The sequence below is a fragment of the Manis javanica genome, chromosome 5 (assembly GCF_040802235.1).
Source record: "Manis javanica isolate MJ-LG chromosome 5, MJ_LKY, whole genome shotgun sequence".
Taxonomy (NCBI): domain Eukaryota; kingdom Metazoa; phylum Chordata; class Mammalia; order Pholidota; family Manidae; genus Manis; species Manis javanica.
Window position 1 is genome coordinate 135992206 of NC_133160.1, and position 24959 is coordinate 136017164.

Sequence of the window (24959 nt, forward strand, 5' to 3'; positions counted from 1 at the left end):
ACATTCCCGTACCTTTTGGGGAAAGAATTGCACAGTTTGTAGATGCTCAGCAGGTCTCTTTGTCTTCGGGGGAAATGTAAACTTTTTTAAAGCTGTTGATTGGGTTTGGTCACTAGTAGGGTGGACGCCTGTGAAAACAGGTTAGGAAGAAGAAATGCTGAGAGTGAACGGGAGGTTTCTCACGGTGTAGAGTCTGCAAAATAACTTCACCGAGGGGCTCAAGAGAAGTCTCCAGCCCTCGGGGCTTTGAGGGAAATTGGTCCTGATGCAGGAGTGTGAAGAAAAGAATGCTCTTAATAGAGGGCTCAGGAAATCAAATAAACTTCCTGATGTCGGGTTCCACGCAATATGCGTTGAACTTGTGCTGCGTGGATACGCTGATGACTAAGTAAAGGCGTGCTTAGTGCCCTCGCCCTCCAGCGGGAGCGGTCCCTCTTTACCTCTCCTCGGCAGCCACCTCGCTCCGGTGTCGGGGGGTTCGGGGGGCTGAAGGCAGAGCGAGGCGCCGGGGATCTAGGACCGCACAGACGTGCTGCCTCCCGGCTCCGCGCCAGCACCCACCGGCCGCACCCCCGCCAGGAGCCTCGGGGCCTCCGGCGGTCCCGGTGGACGGCCGCGGGAAGCAGCCCCAGGCGGCGCGTGGGCTCCGCTCCTGGGCGCGGCGCGGGCGCGGGGAGCGGCGCTCGGGGCGCACACGGGCTCTCACGCCGCCCGGTGCCCGGCGTGAGCTGGGCCGCTGCAGGTGCCCGGCGGGCGCCCACCGGGGTCGGGACGGGGCGGGGGTCCCGCGTTCCCGTGAACCTCGGCAGCGCTCCTCCCGGGCCTGGCTCCTCCTCCTCCTCCTCCAGGCGCGGGGCTCGCGCCCGCCGCTGCCCGCGCGCCCCGCGCCTCCGTCCGCGTCCGCCTCCCGCGCGCCCTGCCCGCGCTCCCCCCGCGCCTCCTCCCCGCTCCGCCCGCCGCGCCACTACGGACGCCTTCGCCTCCTGCTACTCCTCGCGCCGCCGCCGCCGCCGCCGCTCGCGCTCCCCTCCGGCTCCCTCCGGTGCGCCGCTCCCGGGCCGCTGGGCGGCTGCAGCCGGCCTCTCTGTCTGTCTGTCTGTCTCTCAAGTTTCCTATCTTCTCAAGATCTGGGCCGAGGGAGGAGCACCCCCAGCCCTGCTTGCTGTTTCAGGTAAGGTCGCACAGGCGGTGCCAACAGGGCCCCCTTCCCCTCTGCCCCTTTTCCTCCCAGGCACGGTCATCTCCCCGCACCCTGTTCCCGACGCTCGCCGGACACCGAGAGGTTCAGGTCGCTCCTCCTCCCCCGCACATTTGAAAAATAATTCCGATACTCATTCCCAGAAGCGTCTTTGTAACTACGGTGCGACCCGAGACGCCCGCGCGGCCGCACGCCAGCCTGGCTCTCTGCTCGTCTCCAACTTCGCTCGGCGGCTGCCGCGCCTCCCTGCCCGCCGCTCGCCGGTGCTCCTGGGCTCTCGAGCAGCGGCCCGCCGCGCCGCTTCGCAGCCGCGGAGCCGAGCCCCGCTGCCTCCGAGACGTGGTCTTGGGCAGCTGTGGGTGGGCAGGGAGGGAGGCTATTTTATTCGATTTTATTTTAGAGGAAGCAAAGAAGTGAAAGAGAGAGGACTGCAGTTCGCCGTAATAAAAAGAAGAATCAGGAAAATGGGCTGGCTGCCCCTTGCTTTTCCCACTGTGGCTGCGGGAGTGGTCGTGGTGGAGGGGACCGCGGCATGATGCACCCACCTCTCCTGCCCTTTTCCCCTCTCCCGTCAGCCTAGGCTCTTCTCTGGCTCTTACAGCAGTTCAGGGTCCCGTGTGTTATCATTGCATGTGTGTGTGTGAGCTCAGAACAGGGTGTGCTGGCGACGGAGCCGGGGGAAGTTCCTGGCAGAGTAAAGTCTGTGTGGTCATCTTGCTGTAAAGAGAAAAAAAAGAAAGGAAAGAACAGAAGAGACACCCCCCCCCCACACACACACACGCCCCCAAATCATAACTTCTTACAGACTCCACTGGAATAATCTCCATAGCTTGAACTCCAGTTCTCAAGTGAAATGACATTCTTTTGGGCAGTTTGGTTGGTGAGACTGAACGTAATTTTAAGTGCCTTTTGGTTTTCTTCCGCAGCTCTACAAAGAGCGGCAATGAAGACAAAATTGCACATCTACAACGTACAATTGCTGCTTCTTGTTTTCCTGTTACAGGACCCAGCCAGGTGAGACATTTATTTATTTTATTTGGCTTTTTAAATTCAGGATAAAGGTCTGTTTCTTGAATGTCATCAATGCAGGTATAGCTTTTAGATGCTGAAGTATTTTGAAGAATCATTTCTCATAAGAAAAGGTTGTACCAGGAAACTGAACAATGAAGTAGCAGACTATAAAAAGTTCACTGCCTCTTGTTTTTAGCCTTAAAATATAAAAGTGAACAGAAACAGTTTCTTTTAAAAAATCGCTGAAAAGAATATTCTTTGAATGGCATATTCTTACAAGGAATTGAAGTGGTTAAATTATATGCACTTATGACGCTAAAACTCAGTAAAAGAGCCAAGTTTTCTTTTAAGCTAAACAGAAAAGCACAAGCTAAAACGATTTGAGTGTCAACTTAATATTTTCTTTCTTCTTTTTTTTTTAATCGTCTTGGCACTTTCAGTCAACGTAGAAAACCCAAATACTAAATGATGTGTGAGTCTTAAACCTCTAGGTGGAGGTAGTATACAACTTCACAATCACAAACAATAAAACAAAAGCTTGATATTCATTAATCAACTTTTCATATTACTGATTTAGGGATCTTTTATTTCTAAAATGGTTACTGTTTTAAAGAGTACTTGCTTTAAACATGTAACTGATTTTGTTTTGCCTATGTTCTACAACCCTGAAATAAATTTTTTATTGCTTTCAATACATCATCAGAAAAGCTGTAGTTTTTTCTGATATTTATCATCAGTCAGCATCTTTTATTTTTTACCTAAATTTAAGATATGGTTTTCAAGATACCAGAGGATTTAAAATGTAAGATTCATAAGAATGTTCATGTAGCTATTCCTTTTTTAAAAAACAATGTCCTTATTATACCTTTATTTTCCTTCCAATTTTCATTTTCCAAACCAAGTAGTTATCAAAGTATGAAAATGCCTTCTAGATTGAGAAGGAATCTCTTTAGAAAGACTTTTTCATTGGAAAGTAGCTCCTCATTTAAAATAATAATTTTGAATTTGGGAAGAAAATGTAATTTGTGATTAAAAAACACTTTCCAGTGAAGATCTCTATGTGGAACTTTATGACTATAATGATTATTAGTTTTGAAATTCATGTAAGGTAATATAGAAACTTTTGATGCTGCAGGGTATGAATACACTTGCTTACATAATTTTTAAATGACCTTATCAGTGTTCTAACATTTTTTCTGCTCTCAAGGCAGAATTTGTTTAAAGTTGGTCACCAATTTTTTGATATATTATGACTATTTTTAGCTGCTAGTTGTATAATCATGTAAATGCAAAATGTCAGTGGTATTTTACACAATACACCTTGATCAGAATGCAATTATGTGTAATCTTTGATTTTAAAGGAAAGAACACACCATGGTTTATTAATAATCATTGACAATCTTCAATACTTAGCCATATTTCCCTCTACTGGTTTTCTGTTCTATATTTGACCGGTAATGTTCATGCCAGTGTTTTATTCTATTATATAAATGATTCTTTTTTAGGACCAGTAATTTAAATCTCTGAATCATTCTGGGGGAAAAAAATGGCAGTGGAAAGGGACAGTCTGTTTTTTACATCTAGTTGCTTCTGCACCAAATTGCTGGATGTCACAAAATCAGGTCTCTGGCTTTCTGATGGTGAAATAATGGAGAAAATCACTGTTTCTAACCCTCTTCTGGTGATATTTTAAGACCATTTGTTCTTTCCACAAATTTGTTCTTCTCTCTCTCTCTCTCTCCCCTGCCCCCCCACCCCCCGACATAAAGACGCACACTCACACACACATAGCTGGCATGTGCACCTTTAGGTGACCCCTATCACTCTCCTCAGAGACCAGTCGAGAGGGTAGCTCCTCCGAGGCCCTCTGCAGCTGTGTGTGCTGCTGGTACTGCCAGAGCCCATCTCTACTTCTGGCCACAGTGGAGCCTGGAACACAGCCAGCGGAGTTTCCCTGATGTCTATATTACACTTGGCCATTGGGTGGAGGTATACCCGAAGTAAGGAAATCATCTTGGTTTAAAAGAGAAAAAGACATAAAGAGAGAAAGAAAGATATTTATGAGGAAGATAGAGAAATTTTGTGTCTCCAAGAAAGCAGTTTATTTTCCAATTAATATTCAAATCATTGATGAACTATTTCAGGTGTCCCTTTGGTCACTGTACCTTTCTAAATGCAGGATAGCATTACTAAGGTCTGCATGTGATTATCTGTGATCATAATATATTTTAGGGAATGGATTTTAGAAGAAGATGAATATTCCACACAGAATGTTAAGTGGTAGAAATCTGAAATAAACATCAAACTTTCTGATCATCTAGTATTTACTATCCATTTCAATAGGATGTTTACCTTCCCATTGACATACTGGGATTTATAGAGGTGAAAAAAGGAGGAAAATGGGTGGCACTAATAGCTGATGGAGCCTTAAAATTCAAATAAAGGAAGAAGAACATGTTGGCAGTTGCAAAATACACATATGTATATATATATCAGCTTGTAAAATTATCTGTTTAGGTTGGTGCTGGCTAACATCCAAGAAGATGAGGCTAAAAATAACATTACCATCTTTACAAGAATTCTAGACAGACTTCTGGATGGTTATGATAATCGGCTTAGACCAGGACTGGGAGGTAAAAATCGTTTTACTTTTTTAAATGCTCACAAAATAATGCCTTGAAAAGTTAAGAGTAATACCTGTTTTAATATATTTTACATATGAATGCGTTGCCATGTATTAAAAAAATAATGTTTATTTTATAAACCTTAATTTCTATTAACTGTAATTCCTTTTATACACATATAATGTATTTAGCATATCTTTCGTAGAATGCCTAAAGCCACACAGAGCCCAGACTTACTGCCTGGATAGTTTTTAAATTCATTTATTTATAATGGCTTAGTTTTTCAAACTTAGAATATATTAAAGTAGAACATCACCGAGCAGAACAGATATGCTTGTGTGTAGTATCATTGGTTTCTTTTACCACATTTTACTGATACCCATTTTCACACCAGTATAGATATGCAGAAATTAAGGAATGTTAAAAAAATGCAAAATAATATCTGGGTTGTATTTCAACAAAAATACTTTTCAGGAGTCTATGATGATATTTCTTTACACAAATATCATTTCTAAAATATAACACAAGTTTGGCATTCTTGGAACTTTCAAAGACATTTTAGATATATGTTAGCTGGAAGCCTAAGTTTATTGAACTGTGGTACAGCTTGATTTCACATTTGAAGATTAATTTTCAACTCAGAAAAAAAATCTGTTTATATCCATAAAGGTAAAAGAAATTAGGCTTGGCTAATATGCTAAATTTTAATTATCCTTCAGCATGGCTAGGTGATCCTAAGGAGATTAGGTGAAAATAGGGTAGGTAATTACTGAAAGGATTCAGAGTTAAAAGACTGTTACTCATCAATGCTAACATGATATATATGTGTATATACATATATACATATACATATACAGTTTAACAGTTAATTCAAAATTAAGACAAATTAATTGAACAGTTGATACTAATCACAAATTGGTATAGATAGGCTGGTTATTACCAGCTTGACAACTTTGCAATATTAAGTTGCTTATAAAGATGTGTATTGACTAAATGCCTGAATGTAAATACTTTTACAGAGATCCTCATCACCATATTATTTGGGTTAATGCAGTAGACTCAGTGGCTCTTCCTGCCTAGTTACTTCCCACTCCTTTCCGATAGTGGACACAGGCTAATTTCTTTTATTCTTACAAGGTTTTTCGCATTTCACTCTATTCTCTTCATCAGATACCTTCCGTAGTTCACATCACCTTTTGGTAGATGGCAGTGAGGGGGGGTAGTGGAGGGAATATAGGCCTTGGAAGCAGATGCATCTAGATTGAAATTTATGCTCCAGACACACACAAATCTGTGCCTTGGTCAGATAATCTGTTTCCTTTCACTTAAGATGGCCACGATATATCTATTTTTCTCCCTTATAGGTTTGTTGAGAGGACTACATAAATGAAAGGTACACAAAGCAGGTGCCACATATTAGCATTTCAGCGAAGATCTATTCCCACCCACCAGCCTTAGATTCCTAATTTGCCAATCAAGGCTTTCTGCAGTCTACTTCCCTGGCTTCCTTTTTACTTGGCCTCCCATCCCTCCTGCACTTCAAACACATCTCCTCGTTTTCTCTTGATAATCCATTAACGTCTGCTCCCTTGACCTTTGGCCATATGATTCCTCCTCAAAGGATTTATTTTCCCTCATCCTCTCTGGTGATCTAAACCCTACCTTTCTTATAAAGACCGCCTCAACGCTGGTCTTCTTCAGCGAAGACCTTTCATAACTGAATTGAAGCACTCAGATTCAGTTTTCTCTCTGTTGAATTTCTTTGGTGGTTGTTGGCTCTATATCTCATTTGGTACTTATTATGTGCTATCTTGGATTATTTATTGCCTTTTTATGTGTCCCTTGTTAACTTAACAAGATTGTAAGGTCATTGAGGCAAAATATTGTGTCATAAATCTTCTCTGCTCTCAGTAACTAAATATTGATTTGCATATTGTGGCTATTAAATAAATGTTGATTGCTTAACATTTAATAATTTGTAAAGTGGGGTTACTCGTATCTAGCTGACCTTTTCGTTTGGAAGGTTGAGGTGATATGTTGAGTGTCATGCTGCAGGAAGGTGGTGTGCCTTAGTAAAGAGAACCTAACTTTAGACTGTGGAGATGTAAGTCAAATCCCAGCTCTGGTACTGAGCCATCCTGGAAACCTTTCAGTGCTTAACCTTTTAGCCTTACATTTGTCATCTATAAAATGAGATTAGTAATACTATTCTTAGAGATTTTGATGAACATTAAATAACAATGATGTATGAAAAGAATTTAGTACAGTGACTGGCAAGCAGCAGAACATTAATAATTAATAAGTTAAAGACTTCAAAAAACTTTCTAAATGTACTGTTGTAAATTTAAATGCTTATTATGATTACTTCTGCACCAAAATTTTTAGCCTGAATATTTGTATGTCATTTCAAATAGAAGGTTCAAGGAAATTAGTTGGATCATTATGTCCCAGAAATTAATAATAAAGAAAAAAAGTGGGTTTGATTCAATTTTACTATATCAAACTAAACATCTCTATTGATGGAGAGTCTGGATAATTAATCTCAATTATTGTTTTCTTTCCTTTTATAATTTTAATATAAAAGAGTACATAGGACAGAGCAATCAGTTTTAGACTGTGAGTAAGAAAAATTGTTCTTTTCACCTTTCTAGATCTCACCCTAGAGAAGTTGCTTAGACATTCTGAGTCTTGATTTTTTTTTTACCTTTGGGAAGGTGGGAATAATAGTATTTTCTTCTGAGAAGAGTAGGATACTTTGGGATTCATATATGTGACAAAGATTATACAATATATTGAATAATACAATTTAAAGATATTTTATGATTAATAACAGATCCTCTTTAAAATGTAAGTCAGATCAGTCCAGTCAACTGCTCAAAATCCAGCAATGTTTTCTGCTTTATTCAGAATGAAAACCACATGTCTTGTGGTGGCTGCCAAGGCCCTAGGCCCTACATCATCTGCCTCCCTATTCTTCCTTTGACTTCACCTCCCTGCTGAGCCTGCTGCAGTCACACTGGCTTTCTTTCTCTCCTTTGAACACACCGGCTGCTCTTTGGGGCATTTTTTCGGGCTGTTCCCTCTTCCCTGGATATCCCTTGATCCCACCTTCTCAATGAGGCCTACTCTGTCTAACCAAATAAATACTACAAATCTGTCCATCCCTTAGCAATTCTAATCTCCTTATGAGCTTCATTTTTTTCTTTAGCATTTATTATTTTTAATATACAATTTATATAATTTAAAACATGTATGTACATGTCATATGTAATTTATTTGTTTATTACCATTATGTCAATTGCTAAGTTTCGTCCCTTTTGCTAGAACGTATGTTCATTAAGGTCAGGGATGTTTGCCTGTTTCATTGCTTGGTTTGCTGGTGTATCTACCTCAGCATCTAGAATGGCACCTGCCACATAGTAAGCATTCAATTAAATATTTCTTGAGTGAATTTTAATTTTATTCCTTAATTTTATTTTTTTAGTGTGCTACTTCGAAATCAACCATAGAACTTACCTTATCTTTAAAATCAGTAGAGCAATTATTATGTAATTATCACACTGGTCTTTCACTCTTAACGTCAGCATATTCGGGACTGACTTCTTGGTAAGTTGAAAGAGTTATTACACCAGTTACTGCAACTCCTGAACTTATGCCAGCTGTAATTCTGCCTTGAACTGTGTGATTTTGGCTGATTCATTTATCCCAGATGTGACTTACTTTACTCATCAGGGAAACTGGAGGTGAGGGCCCACTTATTCTACTTATCTCTCACAAGGATATTATGCAGCTGAACTAAATTAAAACCCTTAAGGAAGCACAATGTGATGGACAATCGACAGGCATTAGGATTGTCAGTAAGAGCAGAGGAGAACATCAGCTTCAAAGAGAACCTCATCTTGGGGATAGTGACTTTGAAAGCATGCCAAGAAAATACTGGCAGGTCTTGCGCCCTTTGTAGGCATACTTCCTTGTGCGCCTGGAAGCCTGAGCTGGGTTTGCCTTTATATCTTACCTACCAAGACCATACATTCAGATTAGCTAGAACTAATAACTGAATTAATTTTCTCTTTTGTTCTCATTTTAGTCATTGGCGCTAACAATTCGGGATAACAAACATGGTTTTACATTCCATAACAGGCTTTCAAATTGTTAACTGAATAAAAGGAGCAGCATTTGTTTTTTGGACCAATTTCACGGGGTCATTGGAAAAATGAACATGTAGACAGGCCTAGTTTATTTATGACAGCCAAGGTCCACACTGCTCAGCAGTGACAACTATTAGGAATGACAAGGCTTGGTATCAAAATTATAGATTCAGTCTGGAAAATCTAGACTGAGTACCGTGCTTAACTGCATTTTGAAAGGCTGTTTTGAGGAGGTTGTCTAGATAGACTTCTTCTCTATCATGCTCTTGTTTTATACTCTGAAATCTCAAAGAAGCTTTGTGTTTAAAGCCATGAAAAACATGATTTCAGATCATAGACTTGGGGACTGAGGGTCAGTTTCCAACTTCACTCTTGTATATTTATCCTCAGGCTATAGAGAGATAGATGATGACATGTTTCTGTGAACGTTGCTATTCCCAAATTTACAAAAATAAAATATAGGCTATTCAGTGGGTAAAAATTAATACAGAAAAATATGCTATCTCCCAGAACCTAAGAGGGATGCTGACCTCAAAATAGCACCATACTACTTTATAAAAGTGCCTAAGATCAATGCCTCTGGATACCAACACCTTTGGATTTGAATTCTATTGCCGACACATGATAACTACAAAACTCTGAGCATGTTGCTCAACCTCACCTTGCTTTGGATTCCTTATTTATCAGTGGGTCTTTATTTGGAGTGTCTGGCAAGTAGTGGAAACTTACTACTGTTATTGTTGGTCCCATTACTACTACTCTGAAGGCCATAGAGGGCATCACCCAGTGTTTCACTTGATTTATCAAAGCTATGACTTCTAAAAAAGGATACATTTGTAGCACATAAAGTCCAGTTTTAAAAAAAGGAGATGTTTGTGTTTCTTACGCAATTTGTTTCATTTTATAGACATAGCTTTGTATATATAGAGAAAATCTCTGGAAGAAAACCACAAATGAAACACAACATACTTATTGTTTTTATAATTATCATGACATACAATTTGGCATCATCAACTCATAATACTGAATTTGCTTAAAGTATCAAAAATATATTTACAGACTAAAAACCTAAGTATATGACATTCATAATGATTTTAGGGATGTACATGTGAAAGCGTGTCCACCACCCTAACCTAGGATGTAGCGGGTACTTGAATGGCAAGAACGCTGGGTTTTGCAGCTGTAGAGTGTCAGCCTGATGCTTGCCGGCATCATAGGAGGTGAGGGGTGGGGGAGGTACCTGGAGGGAGGGAACACAGTGAGAATAATCGGGGATCTCTATATAGAATCGGAACAGGGCAGGAGGACAGGCTGCGAGATGAGCAGAAAGGAGGAGACTGACTCAGTATTTCTAGTCTCAGATGAAGGCGGGGTAAACTCCAATAGTGGGGCCTCTGCTTCCTTGAAAAGCTGTGATGTGGGGCATTTTCCTCCTCATTCAGCACTTGTGATTGGAACTGGTGCTCACAAAGAGATATGAGATAATCCAGAAACTAGTCCCTCTTCCCTTACTACCCAGCCTTCTGGGGTTCCCTCCATGCCCAGAGTATAACCTTCAGAATAAGCCTTAGGCATAAGAAGATTTCACACCTTTCAGCCTTTTTCTCTGCCACCAGCTCATCTCCACCCACTTGAGTTTGCCTAAAGGTCACAGGGAACCCTGTGTGAGTGAGGAAATGGAAATAAGTCAGGGTGATGTCATACAAGTGTGGAAATGGCTTTTGTAAAAGTGTTCATGACTCTTGTCAAGTCATTTGTCATTTCCTATTTAGTTAAAATTATTCTGTGGGAGGCATGAAACCGAGAAAGCAGAAAGGCACTGGCTACCTTGGGTGGGCTGTGTCAGGGAGGGAGGACACTGGACACGACTTCCAGAGTCAGTTCCTGCAGTTCTGCCTGAGGCCTGTCCTGCTCTCCCTCTGGGATGGAAGTAGAATGGGCATCATCGCAGTGTGTGCTACACTCCGCTAGACACGCTAGAGCATGTCTGTCTGTGTCTGTAGCAGAAGTGTTGAGACTGTTTATGTTAAGGGTGGCATTCGCAGACATAGTAAGGGAAGTGCTAATTCCAGTTGAAACTTCTGAGTATACTCCTAGTTGTCTTTATTAAGAAAACTTATTTTCTTCCTTACCTTAATTCGTTTTGAGCTACAGGTGAGTTAAATAATAACAGATTTTTGGATTCCTTTAATATTTCAAGGCAGGACGGAGGGCCATGTTCGCACTGCTGCACCTCCACCCCCAGTGCTTGTCCTCTCCTGTCAGGTGGCACCCAGACAGGCGGCTTCAGAAACAGCTCGAGCCAGGTGGTTTGGCAGAACTCTGAGGCTTATTGTTGTCACTAGATATATAGCTGTTGAGTCTTTTATTCAAAAGGCAGACTGAGTAGCTGGCAGCAACGGTGTGCATTAGATTGGATGGTGGCACTTTCTTCCCAAACAGCATGTTTCTGGCAAAGTTCAAGGTGACATCATTGAAATGTATGACCAGGGGAATACTACTCATGTTTCAGTGAACTAACACTAAGGCTTTGTTTTCACCTTAGACCATTTTTGGTTAATAGCAGTTTGTTCTCTCAGCCATTGCTGTTAGAAAGGTTGCCCTCAGTCATGATTTTGAGGGATTGTTATTTTTGCTCTTCCAGGCGCAAGCATGCCTTACTCACTGGATTGTTTTCCCTGTAGCATTTAAGCTCAGGTGCAATCAAAATTTTCCTCCCCTCTCCATTTAAAACACAGTGGACCAATTGGGCCAGAAGCATGACTGATCCATTTGTGTTGGTATTATTTTTTGATTGTTACAGGTCAGTCATATTGTAGAAATCTGTAATAGGTTGTGGAGATGGCCAAGTGAACAGCTTGGCCAGTCAGCAATTCATTACTTTTCAATGTGGTAACATGGAAAGAGTCAAATTAATCTAGTATTCTATTGTTTTATACATGTGTATTGAAGGCTTATGATGTGCTAGGCACTCGGCAGTATGTAAAGGTATGGTGTGGTGTTGGTCTCTGGGGGATAGATTTCCTCAGAGAATAGATAAAGTAGGTAAACTATGATTCCCCAAATAACTGAAATAGTATAACAGAGCATGTCTCATTATAAGAACATGATACTGAAGTTGAGAGATGTAAGAAATCACTTTTACTGGTACCACGTAATTGGAGTTAGCCAAGTTCTGTTTCCATAAGGATAGTTCATTCATTCAGTGGTTTCTTACAATGTCCAGGTATTTGCTGGGTTCTGATTTAAGTGCTAGGAATACCTTGACGAAGACCCAGTCTCTGCAGAAATTCATATACCATATGTTGGCTCTTTTGCCTTTTGAGTATTCTAGAGATTGTTTTTTTCTTTCCCTTCTTAGTTAAGAATACTGTAATAATCCTATGTTTTCTTTATTGAACATTCTTTATTGTCTTTTCTCATAGAAGGAAGAGTGATTTCTGGTGTATTTACTGTTAGGCTGAGCATTATGGTATCTACAGACAAGTGTAACATCCAGAGAGCATGTCTGTCTGTGTCTGTAGCAGAAGTGTTGAGACTGTTTATGTTAAGGGTGGCATTCCCAGACATAGTAAGGGAAGTGCTAATTCCAGTTGAAACTTCTGAGTATACTCCTAGTTGTCTTTATTAAGAAAACTTATTTTCTTCCTTACCTTAATTCGTTTTGAGCTACAGGTGAGTTAAATAATAACTACACATTCCCTGTGAAAATAAAAAAAATTACATAAGGATTAATATAATGAGAATTAAATTTATTTCTTTTGAATTGTTAATGAGCTGACAAACAGAATTCTGAAAACGTGTTTTTAACTTGAAATTTCTTCATTTGTCAGGGTACAGGTCTTATTTAACAGTAATGCATAAGAATAAAATGAATGTTAACTCTAAAATAATTGCCTATTTTTAGAAGCTCATCAAATTAAGGATATCATTTATAAGACATCCCTTCAAATTCTCCATGGAGGTTTGCATTTTAAGTAATAGTTTTCATGTCTTTTTATGTTTTAATTAAACTTTTTAATAAATTCCAAAAATAGCATGTCAAAAATTATGAGTTCATCCCTATTTTAATTTGATGTGAGTTGTAAAGTCAATTTTGATTTCATATTTTTTATTTCCTCTTGTTTATTTCAATATTTAAGCAATGTTAAAAACAAAAAAAATTTCACATAAAATTTAAAAAAATAGTCCTCTATTATAAGAGCATCCTTTTTATAAATATCTTTATTAATATTCAGGATGTTAGTTCTTTTTCAGGGGAATGAGTGAAAAATGCAGCACAAAGATTGTTCCAGGAGTGTGTGGGTGCCATTCGTTCTGCATTTAAGTGTCAGAATATGTTCAGTTAGGGTGGACCAATTTGATTTAAAATATAATAAAAGAAAATGTAAGGTTTTTTTCTTCTGGCATAGTATCCATAGGAAAACTGTGTCAAAAAGAAGATTCTGCTATTTTCAATTATTTTATGGAGATGGTTAGCAAAGTCTAATAGATTTTAGGAATGTTTCAGGAATGTGATGCAATGAGTAGTAGAACTGGATTCTGTCTCTGAGTAGAGTTAAGTCACAAGGTTGGGGAAAGCTGAAGAAAGGATAAAAATTATAAATGTCACCTAATAGCATTTTCAAGCCCATTGTTTAGGTAATGTTTTGCAGTGCTATTTACAGTATTCTAGTAAATATTAGGAAGGCATCTGACTTACATTAAGAAGGTAAAAAGACAAGTATCAAATGATTTCACTCGTCTGTGGAGCCTAAGCACAAAGCAAAAACTGAAGGAACAAAACAGCAGCAGAATCACAGAACCCAAGAATGGACTAACAGTTGCCAAAGGGAAAGGGACTGGGGAGGATGGGTGGGAAGGGAGGGATAAGGGGAATAAGAGGCACTACGATTAGCACACATAATGTAGCGGGGGTGGGGACATGGGAAAGGCAGTATATATAGAGAAGCCAATGATAATGATTCTATAGCATCTTACTATGCTGATGGATGGTGACTGTAATGAGGTATGTGGGGGGGACTTGATAATGAGGGGAGTCTAGTAACTATAATGTTCAAGTAATTGTACATTAACAATATGAAAAAAACCAAAAATTACAAAAAAAAAAGGAAGATAAAAAGATCAGGTGCTTTCAGAATGGTGAGTGTTAAAAGTTTTCCGAGACAGAGACATCTCCAGACTTGAATCGCAGGAGTGGTTTGGAGGCAGAAGACAAACACCATGGGGGACTGAAAAAAAGGATGAGAGGTTTCCAGTTTATTCTTAATTACTCATAGAAGACTTTAGATTCTGAAGCAAAGGATGCTAAGTTACTACTCAGATATTTGGGTAGGATGATCCAAATTTTTTCAATAAATTAGATTAATTTTTTAGAAGCCTTTGCAATAGAATTAAGCAAATGAGCCCTAGTCAGACTATTAGGGTAAATTGAATAAATTCATTTTTTTAACCCTGATTGCATAGATAAACTCTCCCATTTTCTCAAGAAAGATAATAGTGGGCTCAGTATGCCAGCCAGGTTTAAAAGGAAGATTGAAGTTTGGATTCCAAGAGAGTGAAAGTCTTAATTAAAAGAAAATGGAATTGCTCAGGTTGGATGAGGGACATACGGGAGGGTAGATTTGATTAGGTATCTAGGGCATGTGAGAGAATAATCATCCAAGCTAAAAATGTGAGGCTGATGACGGTGCTTTGTAGAATAGCAAAAGAATCATCCAACAGATAAGAAAGGAATAGAAACTTTAGAATCATAAGAGAGTTAAAGGGGTGAAGTTAGGTGGCGAAAATGTTACAAAGGAATGGAGGTGAACGCAGAGTCATTTAGAGGAAGTTGTCATAAGAGCATTTCTGGGAGGACGGTAAGTCCCTTGATGACTAAAAATGAAAACTGAGTATCCTCTTATCATTTTGAGTAGCTTTTGCCTTAATAATCCTCACAGAATGAGAAGATCAAAGGTAACTAACAAGAAAACTATATATATAGAACCGTATGACTAGTTGTTATAATTATGTCACCAGTTAATAAAGATTATAAAAAATTGACTCGTTATTGTTAAAACATATAAATTTGAATAACAGTATCTTAATTCTTAAAGGAGAGGGTCAGACAGATAAAATAAATGAGGAGAATATTGCTGTAGCAGAATTCCTTTCAACTCCCATTCTCTCAAGCTTCCCAGATAATCAGAAGGGCTCTTGGAGGTGTTTCTGGCTGCCACCACAGCTTTAGCAAGGAGGGTCATTTGGGATTTGCATTATTATCTGTGAAATAGAGGGTGATGAAAAGTTGCAAGGGACCCAGTTGCTGACTCAGGATGGAGTATTTGCCTTTAGATGTAACTCTGTTGTTACAGTGGTGTTAGCTGCCTTTGTCACTGTCTTGTAGCAGCTGCCACACCCAATCTAGACTTCATCATGTTGGGTGACAGCTGCTAAGACAGGCATCTCACTCTCAGATATCTGACTGCCACCAGTTGCAGGGGGCAGCTGCACTGTCTACCACTGTTTCTGCTCAGAACGGCTGGGAGTTTGAGCAAAATTTATCAGCAGATAAGGAAAGTGGGCAGGTGCAGTTTAAGTGAATGGATATGAAAGTTAGTGGGGGTAGAAAGCTCATGTCTCTTCATTAAACCATTTCCATTTGGGGAACTGTTTTGTGGACTGTTGTTTCTGTAATTTTCCCCACCCGCTCAGAGAGGGTGTTGTGACACTTTACATACTTATGCCTGCAGACATTGGAAGAGGATATAGTAACCACAAATGGCTCTTCAGCAAATTTAACACCAATTGGAAATAAAAGAAACCTTGCTTCCTAGTACTGGAATAAAATAATGAAATATAGGTGAAAGAAGAATATCATGGTAGCTTTATCAGTTAGGGATGTGTTTGTCTGAAAACAACAGAAAAATCTATCCACAGTGACTTCAATGGAGATCACGTTTTCCACAAAGAAGTCTGTAGGTGGCTGGCTCCAAGAACTAAATGAATTCTTAAGTGACCACATCAAGAACATCAAGAACCCAGACCCTTTATTTTTCCACTTCGTCGTCCTTAGTGTTGACTTCTATCCTTATGCTGTCACCTCATGATCCCAAGATGGCTACTACAGTTCCAGCTATCATATCCATGGTTAAAGCTAGCATAGAAGGAAGGGATGGCATCAGCTTTTTAGTTCCTTGTATCAGAAAAATAAACCTTCCCAGCACTTGCAGCTAATTTCCCCCTTTATATTATAGGGCTAAAAAGGCATCTGGGAAAATGAGTGTTCTGCCTAGGGTTGGGCATGTTTCTGCCCTAAAGAAAATTGGGGAGTTATTAGAAAGAAGGAACATGTGTTGTATATTCAGTAGGTTACTAGCAATGGCTGCTACATCTGTTAACTCTAGGACAAAATTACTTAATCTCTTTGTGCCTCAATTTCCTGCTCCCTAAAATGGAGAAAATTACCAAGGATGAGTTAATGTATCTAAAGTTTTAAAACTTAAATTTGCATATGAATGACTTGGATGGTGATTATTTAAATGTGGATTTTGATTTGATATACCTCTGTGAGCTCAAGCTGCTTCATTTCTAAGACAATTGGTAATTAATTATTTCTGTTTCCAGTGGTTGCAGTGATAAACCTTATTTTTATCACCATATAATCACAGACAAATGTATTCCTTATAATACACTTTTACAAAACTGGTAGTAAACATTAGACAATTAATTTCTGTGGATATGAAACATAATGTCAAATATAATTTCTCTAGTTATCAGTATACTTTAATTCTACCATACTCTGTAAATAAGAACATGTCTCTGTATATGTTGAAAAGAATAAAACTCATCTGTGAAAATGCCATAGTGGTATTTGAACTCCACTTCACAAAAATGCATTGGAAATTGCAATTAGCAATTGTAGGAAAAAAAGTTATGGAAAAAATACTGATATGAAAGTCATGAACTAAACAGGTATAAATAGTAGATTATAAAAATGAATTTAATTCTGAATACAGTATTGTGGTAAATACAGTTTTACCACATATGTAATCTTGAGGATAGAAAAATAGAGTTGTCTCTCTAATTATTTTATATTCTGCTTGAGATACTTCAAAATTTTCTTTTTGGACAGATGAAAAATGTGATTTCCTTTAAGATTATTATACATGGTTTGTATTAGAGTGCCTGACAGACTAAATTCTTCAGGAAACTGTTGTATTTTAATTTTAAAGAGGGAAAGGGCCTTTTCTTTGATCAGAGGTGGCTATGATGGAAACACTGTATACAGGAGAACAAAAACCTCTAGTTTACATGTGAGAAATCCCTTTTTTTTACAAAAGCTGTGTGACCTTAAACAAGCCAATTATCGTCTCCATGCCTCTGTTTCTAACACATGAAGATGAGAACATTGCTGGTGATCTGCAGTGTCTGTTCTATCTAAAATTTCTTCCATCAGTCTCTCTCTCTCTCTCTTTTTTTTTTTTTTGGCTTGTTTCAAGGCAAATAGAGCAAGAAATAAGGATCTTGGAACAGAAAGATAAACCAATTTTTCCTTCATTGTAGAGAAGTAGAGAGAGTATGGACCTGAATACAAGCTGGCAGAAGAAGGCTACTAAGCCTCTCCAGTCTGGCCAGTGGGAAGAGTACAAAGGCTGTTTGGTCTTTCAGCTCCTAGCAGTTAGGAGTTTGTATAAAACTTAGGTACTTCCCTTGCATGGGAATTCCAGTTAAGAACCTCTTTTAAAGCTGGGTAAGGTTTGATTAGGAAATAATCAGGACAGTGAAGAAGTGATAAATGTACCAAATTGTATTTACCAATATCAGTGTTTACATTTCTCAACATTGCTGTATGCTCTTTGTATGTGTGATGTAAATGGCAAAGTCTCTTCCAAATTCACCCTCTTTGACTTCTCTGTTCTGTTTGACATCATAGGTCTACCTCCATTTGATACTCACACCTCTTTCACAGGTCTTAGTTGTTTCATTCTTTGGATCCTCCTTATCTTCTTTTTTAAATGTGCTCCTCAAGGTTCTATATTTTTAACGCTTATTGCTTTTCACTAAAAGTGGTATTCTCACAACAATCTTATCAATTCCATAGCCTTAAATATTAACCCTAATTATAGGGTTAACCCCAATATTAATCTAATATGTAGATTATCTCTGGTCCTAATGCTGTTTTCTGATGTAAATTTGCTCATTATTGCCCAGATGAATGCCCACTACTTCCAGAATCAAGTTCAGAGCACTTCATGTAGTCGATACTTTTGGCCTCTGTTCATTTTTTTGGCCTCCTCTCTCCTTTCTTACCACTGTTTTGCACACAGTAGTTTAGATTCAGTGACCTTGTTTCAGTTTTCATTTTTAAATGCATTTCATTTTAATGCATTTGGTCTTTCTCTGCCTTTGGGCTGTTGCTTCTACTGAGGACACATTTTCTTTTCTTGAGGGTCTAGTTAATATGCCACTATTTTCTAGGAGCCTACATGACTGCCCCTCACAGACACACACACACACACACACACACACCCCTCATCACTATTGAATGAATCATCCATTACTATATTTGACATAACATTAATGTATTGTTTTATGTTCCTCCTGTTGGAATCTAAGATCTGTAAAGGCAGAGATTTAAGACTCCTTGTCTGTTGTTCTAGCCCCAGTACTATATGTAATGCTTACAGGAAGTAGATAATAATCATATCTGTTGAACAGATGAATAAACTAATCATAAATTTTGTCCCTTCACACGTAAATTTCCCAAACCTCTAGTCACTAAATTCTTAATTTTGCCACCTAAAACTACTTTTCATCCTGTGGTTTTCTTGCATGGTTAATGTCCTTATTTGCCAAGCTCAAGAGCTAAAAATTCATCCAAGAACAATTTTTAAAATTATTTTTATTCCTTTCCAGTCTCCTGACTCTCATTCTGCTATCCTATAATGCACAGAGAACAATTTGATTGATTGGCCTTTTTTTGGTTAAAATAAATAATTAATTTAAAACATTTAGAAATCAGAACATTTCCAATAAGAATATGGATTTCTGTTTTCTCTTTTAAAAATGGCAGATATGTTGACCCAATGCTGAAATCCCTGATGATAGAAATTGAAATTTCAGTTGAACTGATGATACTGAGCAAGAGCTTTCTCTATTAGAGGAGGTACATGCTCCACATTGACCCAGTTACGTCATTCCATCCATGCCACTCAGTCGATTACCTGCCTGGCCGGTAAATAATAATGTGTTGCACCCAAAATGCTTGTGTAGGTAAACCAAGCCCTATCCTGTTTTCTCTATTGCCAGATTTTAATTTTTTAATTAGATTTGATTATGTAATTCTTTTGCTCTCTATTCTTCAAAGGCTTTCTTTTTCCCATTTCCCAGTTTGTGTAAATGGCATTCAGAAAATAGAATAAGGGGACCTAAATTCTACTGTTACCTCTGGGCAGCTCAGATCAAAGAATGAGTTGACATTATGGAGATAAGAAATTGACCACATGCATTCCTTGTGTGAAAGGGGCTAAGTTTTGTCTGATTATTACCATATAAGTGTTTGAAATTTGAAGTGCCAGATATTCCAGTTGTTTTTCAAAAGTTGAAAATACAGATTTTTACAGGACGTTTCTTTATTTTAAAACAGCAACCAATTCTTCTTCAAATCAAAAACAAACAAAGTCTTGTGCATCCCAAACAAAACACACCTGAGTAATATTACTTTGCAGCTGCTGGCCCTAAGCCAAGATATTCATGAAGAGTATGAAGGAATCAGTTGGAGAATTTGTTAAGTACAATTTTAACAAATTCTTTAATATTCAGTAAGTTTTATTTTGGGCCCAGGAATCTGCACTTCAGTAAGTGTTGTTGATTCAGTGGTCCCAACACTGGACTGAATCATCTGTCCTTAACATTTGCGGTTAAAAATGATGGTGTCTTCCTCCATCTCTCATAGTGCTTTATTTGTGTCCTTTAATTTAAAAGTGAAAACTCAATGTGTATAGGAAGATCATTCTGTCACCAAAGGAATTTGGCTGGCATTTTCCTCAGTAACGTCAAAGAGGGACTTTGAGGCACCACTGTTGGGAACTGCCTCTCAGTTTTATAGGGTTTGAGACCTTCTTTTGTTTACCAAGTGTGTTAGTCCGAATTAACTGGCCTGTATTGCAGGAACAACTCTCGGCTTAAAACTAGTTTTATTTCTCTCTCCTTTAACTTGCTCATGATCCAACACTGTCCACTGAGGTTGGAGGGATGTGCAGGGATTGGGCTTTCCTCCCTGAGGGACTCAGGCTGATGGACTTCCACCATCTAAAATTCTGCTGGTTACTGTGTCAGGAAGAAGATATGACCAGGAGTGTATTGTCACCTTAAAGTCCAGATGTGATACATCACTTTTGGCTCAGATTCTGTGTTCAAATGAAAGCATGTAGGCATGCTTAACTTCAGGAGGGGCAGGGAAGCACAACTCTGCCATTTACTCAGAAGCAGAAGAATTAGAGAGAGAAAGCAGCTTAATGACTACCATACTTAGCAAGAAATACACAGGACTTAGGGTGCAATTCATCTTCAGAAGTGGCAGGTAATACACACTGGTGACTCAGGTCATATCTTTTTCAAGATATATAATTCAGAAATTAAGGTCTGTGTGTAGTATGCTTAACATGTTTATGAGTTAATTGTTATGCTTTTGTTGGCAAATTGATTTGATACACCTTCAAAGCCTTCTCTCCCAGCTCCTGGGAATAAAGAGCTTTGCCACTTGGGCTAGGAAGCCTTGGCCTGAATTGCAGATACTTAAGAGGAGATGAAGGGTTAGTGTAAAAATCTCAAACTTCTGTGACAGTAATTTCTAGGGAGAGTGGAATTAAACGGATGAGGAGCAGAGGCTGTTTCTTTCTAGTTCCTACTATTCTCAGTGCCTGGCATAGTACCTAGAATTGACTATTTGTCAATTTATTATTTATGGGAATCTCTCATATGTATAAAAATACATAGACTTATCTATACTGTGGATAGTTACTTATTTCCTCAAATACATTTTAGGCATTTAACAATCAGTTTTATCTTATATTTTAGTGATAGACTTCCGGCATTCCTTACAAGTTAACCTTCTCAGAAACAGTGCTTATTGCTTTATGGGTTCAGTTGCTGTGCCAAACCTTAAATTTGGTAGCACATAAAATTAGAACCATTAGGATGGGCTTGGATTTAATATTACAAAATGGACTAATTCAGGAGCCCTTGCTGTTATTGAACTGGAGACCATATGAACAATGATTGTGAACGAAAAGTTCTGTGGGTTCTATTGTCTTTAGGGTGAACAGCACTGTATTCTCACACCGAAAGGAAAGTTCTGGAAGAGCCACTAGTTGCATATGATAGAAACAAAAGCAAAACTACAAAAATGTATGCCAAAAGCCTGAGTACCACAAATTTGAAATCTTTTTCTATGTTGAGGTAATGCAAAACCATTATTTTCATATTTACATTTTTCAGTTGCCTCACAGAGGCTATGTCTAAAAATACGAATAATTGTAGTTATAGTAAATTAATAATAGTATCTAACATATTTTGAGTGCCAGGTAATATGCCAAGCGTTTTAACTATGATTTAATACTCATTATTAATTTCGTGAGGTAGGTGATTTGATAATCCTCACTTTACTAGTAAGAAAATGAGAGCCTTGTTCTTTGTTGCACAACAGTTTTGTGATAGAGTACCCAGATGTGAAACATCACTTCTAACCAATGCACCTTTCTTCAGAGCCTTTGTCTGACAAATCAGGAATTAAGACCACCCAAGCCCAACAAAGATGGTGAATAGCAATGAGAATATCTCTGCTCTTAAAGTCAGGTCGTTGTTTATTACAATTGTGTAATCTTTAGCCCCCAGATAAGTATCTCTGGAAGGTAAAGGATGGTTTGCAACCCCGTTCATTTATTTGCTTTAAGATTTGCATTACCACATTTCTTGATCAGTCTTGACTGACATTATATCTCATATATCCTGGACTTAGATCTGGGTTTAGATATGAAAGGAAAGAAAAGACATTGATTAGTAGAAAATCTCTTAGGGCACTGAGGAATTAAAACCAGAATCTTTGATTAACTCTGCTGTTTTTACCCCTTACCTGATAGGAATGTTGCTATGCCAAAGCACAGCTAATGAGAAGGACACAGGAAGACCGTGTGGTTTCAGTAGATGATTTCAACATTGCTTGATACATTAAAAATTGGTACTTAAATTATTTGTGGAATTACTAATGCCCATTCATTCATCAGCTTTGATTTATGTTAAGTCACATTTAAGGAATATGGCATGTGAAAGAGGGATAAATATAAGAAAGCAAAAGAAATTAAGGATATTAAATCAAGAACCCTTTCTCCTGGATGCATTTTCCTCTGCCCCCATGTGCTCTGTGTTAATCTTATGCGGCAGTATACTGCACATTGGAAAAAGATCAGATTTAAGAGTCTGATAATCCCAGGTTTATATTCTGGCTTTAGCAATGTTCTAATTACGTGGTTTCTTTATACAGTAGTTACCTTCTCTGAGCCTCAGTTTTTTCATAGATGAAGTAGGTATAAAATAACTAACATTCATAAGAATGTTAAAATGATTATATGAAATTATATGTGTAATGTGCCCATAAAAATACCTGGCATGTGGTAGGTGTTCATTAGTGGCCAACTTCCCAATTATCCTTTGATTCTTGCTAATATGTCTTCATGTGGAGATTTGTTCACAGTTTAGGAGATAATGAATTTTACTGAGAGAGCTTTTAAAAATAGGTTAAATAGAGTAGTTATTCTTCTAAGAGAGCTCATGGAATTGGATGATTTTAAGTACTTACCCTAGGGGTAGCTGTAACTAAACTTTTTGGTGTGCTTTTCTAGTAGAAAATGTCTCAGAATCAGACCTCAGAAGTTTGTCAGAATCCATGAATTTCATGATATTTCTTGCCACCCACTAGAATTAAATCAGAAGTAATTTCTGGCCTCAAGAATATGTCTATGGCAGTGCAGAACAAAACAGGGAAATAAGGTGCTTCTGAGGAAACATGATCAGGCAGGGAAATAATAGTTTCTTCTGACTTTTCTTTAAAAATTCAAACTCCCATAAGTATGTTGTATCTCCTGTGCATAAATATAACTAAACAATCATAGTATACTAACACAGGGGGTTTGTTTAGGTTTCTGATCATAATTACTTATTTCTTCAAACCTTAAAAAAATAATTTTTTTACATGGTTGAAAGTGTCAGCCAGAGAGAATGATTAAGACTGTTACAACTGCTGTGGTAGATAGAATTCTAAGATGTCTCCCAAGATTCCTGCCACATGTTTTACAAGCCCTTTTAATAATCCCTGGGACTGTGAATATAACAATCCCAAAATTAGGCTTTTTGTTACAGGGACTTTACCTTTAAGAAACGGAGATGATCTAAATGATCTAGGTGGGCCTGACCTACCCATGCCCTTTAAATCTGGTTCTGGAGGTCAGAAATGGAGAAGTGAAGACCATCCATTGCTGGAGAGGACCAGGTGGCAAGGAATGTGGACAGCCTGTAGGAGAGGAAGTAATGCAAGGAAATAGGGCCCTTAGTTTTACAGCAGTGTGGAACTGAATTTGATAAAAAATTTGAATGAATTGGAAGCCTATCCTTCCCCAGAGGCTCTAGAAGAGAACACAAACCAGCTGACACCTTGATCTCAGCCTCGCACCCTGAGCAGGGCATTCAGTCACACCAAGCCTGGCCTCTGACCCACTTGAACCAAAACATGATGTTGTTTCAAGCTGTTAAGTTTGTAATAATTTGTTACACAGTATAAAATGAACACAGTTGCTATTATTAATTAAAAATATGCCTTTTTTTTAAAAAAAAGGTTTAACCTGTCCTAGTGCAGTATACTTTACAGACATCATTTCATTTAATTCTTATAAAAGCACCGTAAGACAGACATAAGGAACCAGATCTGTGAGAGAATTGCAGCATATACATACACTAAGAAATGTGCACAGAATCTCAACATCGTGTCTAACTCCAATTCAGGCTTTGATTTCTCTGACCCCATGGGATTTTACATATCCCTTAATTGTGAAGGAATGGACATTTCATGGAGGCAATAACATGTCATCTACAGAATGATACAGGACATTGGTGTGACACTTCATCTACAAAATATCTTATGGACCCTCAGTAAGAAATAAATAAATTTCATTTTATTTTTTTACATGACGATATTACCAGCTGTGGGTGTTATGGTTTTCAGCCATTATATATGAATGTCTTTTTCCCTTAATATTGTTATGGGAAAGTTGAATAATATCAAACAGTGTTTTTAAGATATCAGTTATGACTGAAAATTGTCAATAATCTGAATAAAATTACATATTCTGAAATAAGTTACTTTAACAGTGCATTACTGATACATACATAATATTTAATTTTATTTTTATCACCATTGCCTATATTGCATAAATGTCTTTTAAAACCCTTTTAAGATTGTTAATGTTTTTGTAGCTTTATTAAGTATCTCATGAAATAGTCTCAGACTATTAACTTTATAGCTGAAAGGCTAGGCTATTACACATTGGAAATACCACATGCTAAAATTTATGTTTTTCTTTAAGCCTTCCATTGCTGAATTGTTCTTTAAATTAGTTATAAGTCATTATACATTCTAAGATAGGCCATTATCTTGTTATATTTTTGGTTAGTATTGGTGGGTTTCTGCCTTCTTTTTCTCTGATGACCTTTTCTCTCTCTCCTTCAATACATGTAGGTATTTCTTGCTTCCATTTTCATTCTTGATGGTAGCCTCACCTGCTGCCAGGGATTTAGCTGCCTAAACTGTGTTTGCATGTTTCTAAAGTCTTTCCTTAGCTGCTCTGCTTCTGCAGGTATAAACATCTCTCAGCACTGTCCATTAATGCTTACCTATTAGCTGTCTCCACTAATTCTTCACAGTCCTTTCTGACTTGTTGAAAT

The 24959-nt window shown here is 38.3% G+C and overlaps 1 protein-coding gene across 3 annotated transcripts in view; it reads left to right on the top strand.

Annotated features, from left to right (window-relative positions):
* The first annotated feature begins 425 nt into the window (after nucleotides 1–425).
* The window catches only part of GABRA2 (gamma-aminobutyric acid type A receptor subunit alpha2), a 125046-nt gene continuing 100512 nt past the window's right edge, over nucleotides 426–24959 (top strand). For all 3 annotated transcript variants that reach the window (XM_017664287.3, XM_073237674.1, XM_073237675.1), the window contains exons 1-3: nucleotides 426–1171; nucleotides 2125–2212; nucleotides 4727–4842. In XM_017664287.3, the coding sequence (XP_017519776.1) occupies nucleotides 2142–2212; nucleotides 4727–4842 (187 nt within the window). In that variant the 5' untranslated portion in view covers nucleotides 426–1171; nucleotides 2125–2141. The remainder of the gene's footprint in view (nucleotides 1172–2124; nucleotides 2213–4726; nucleotides 4843–24959) is intronic.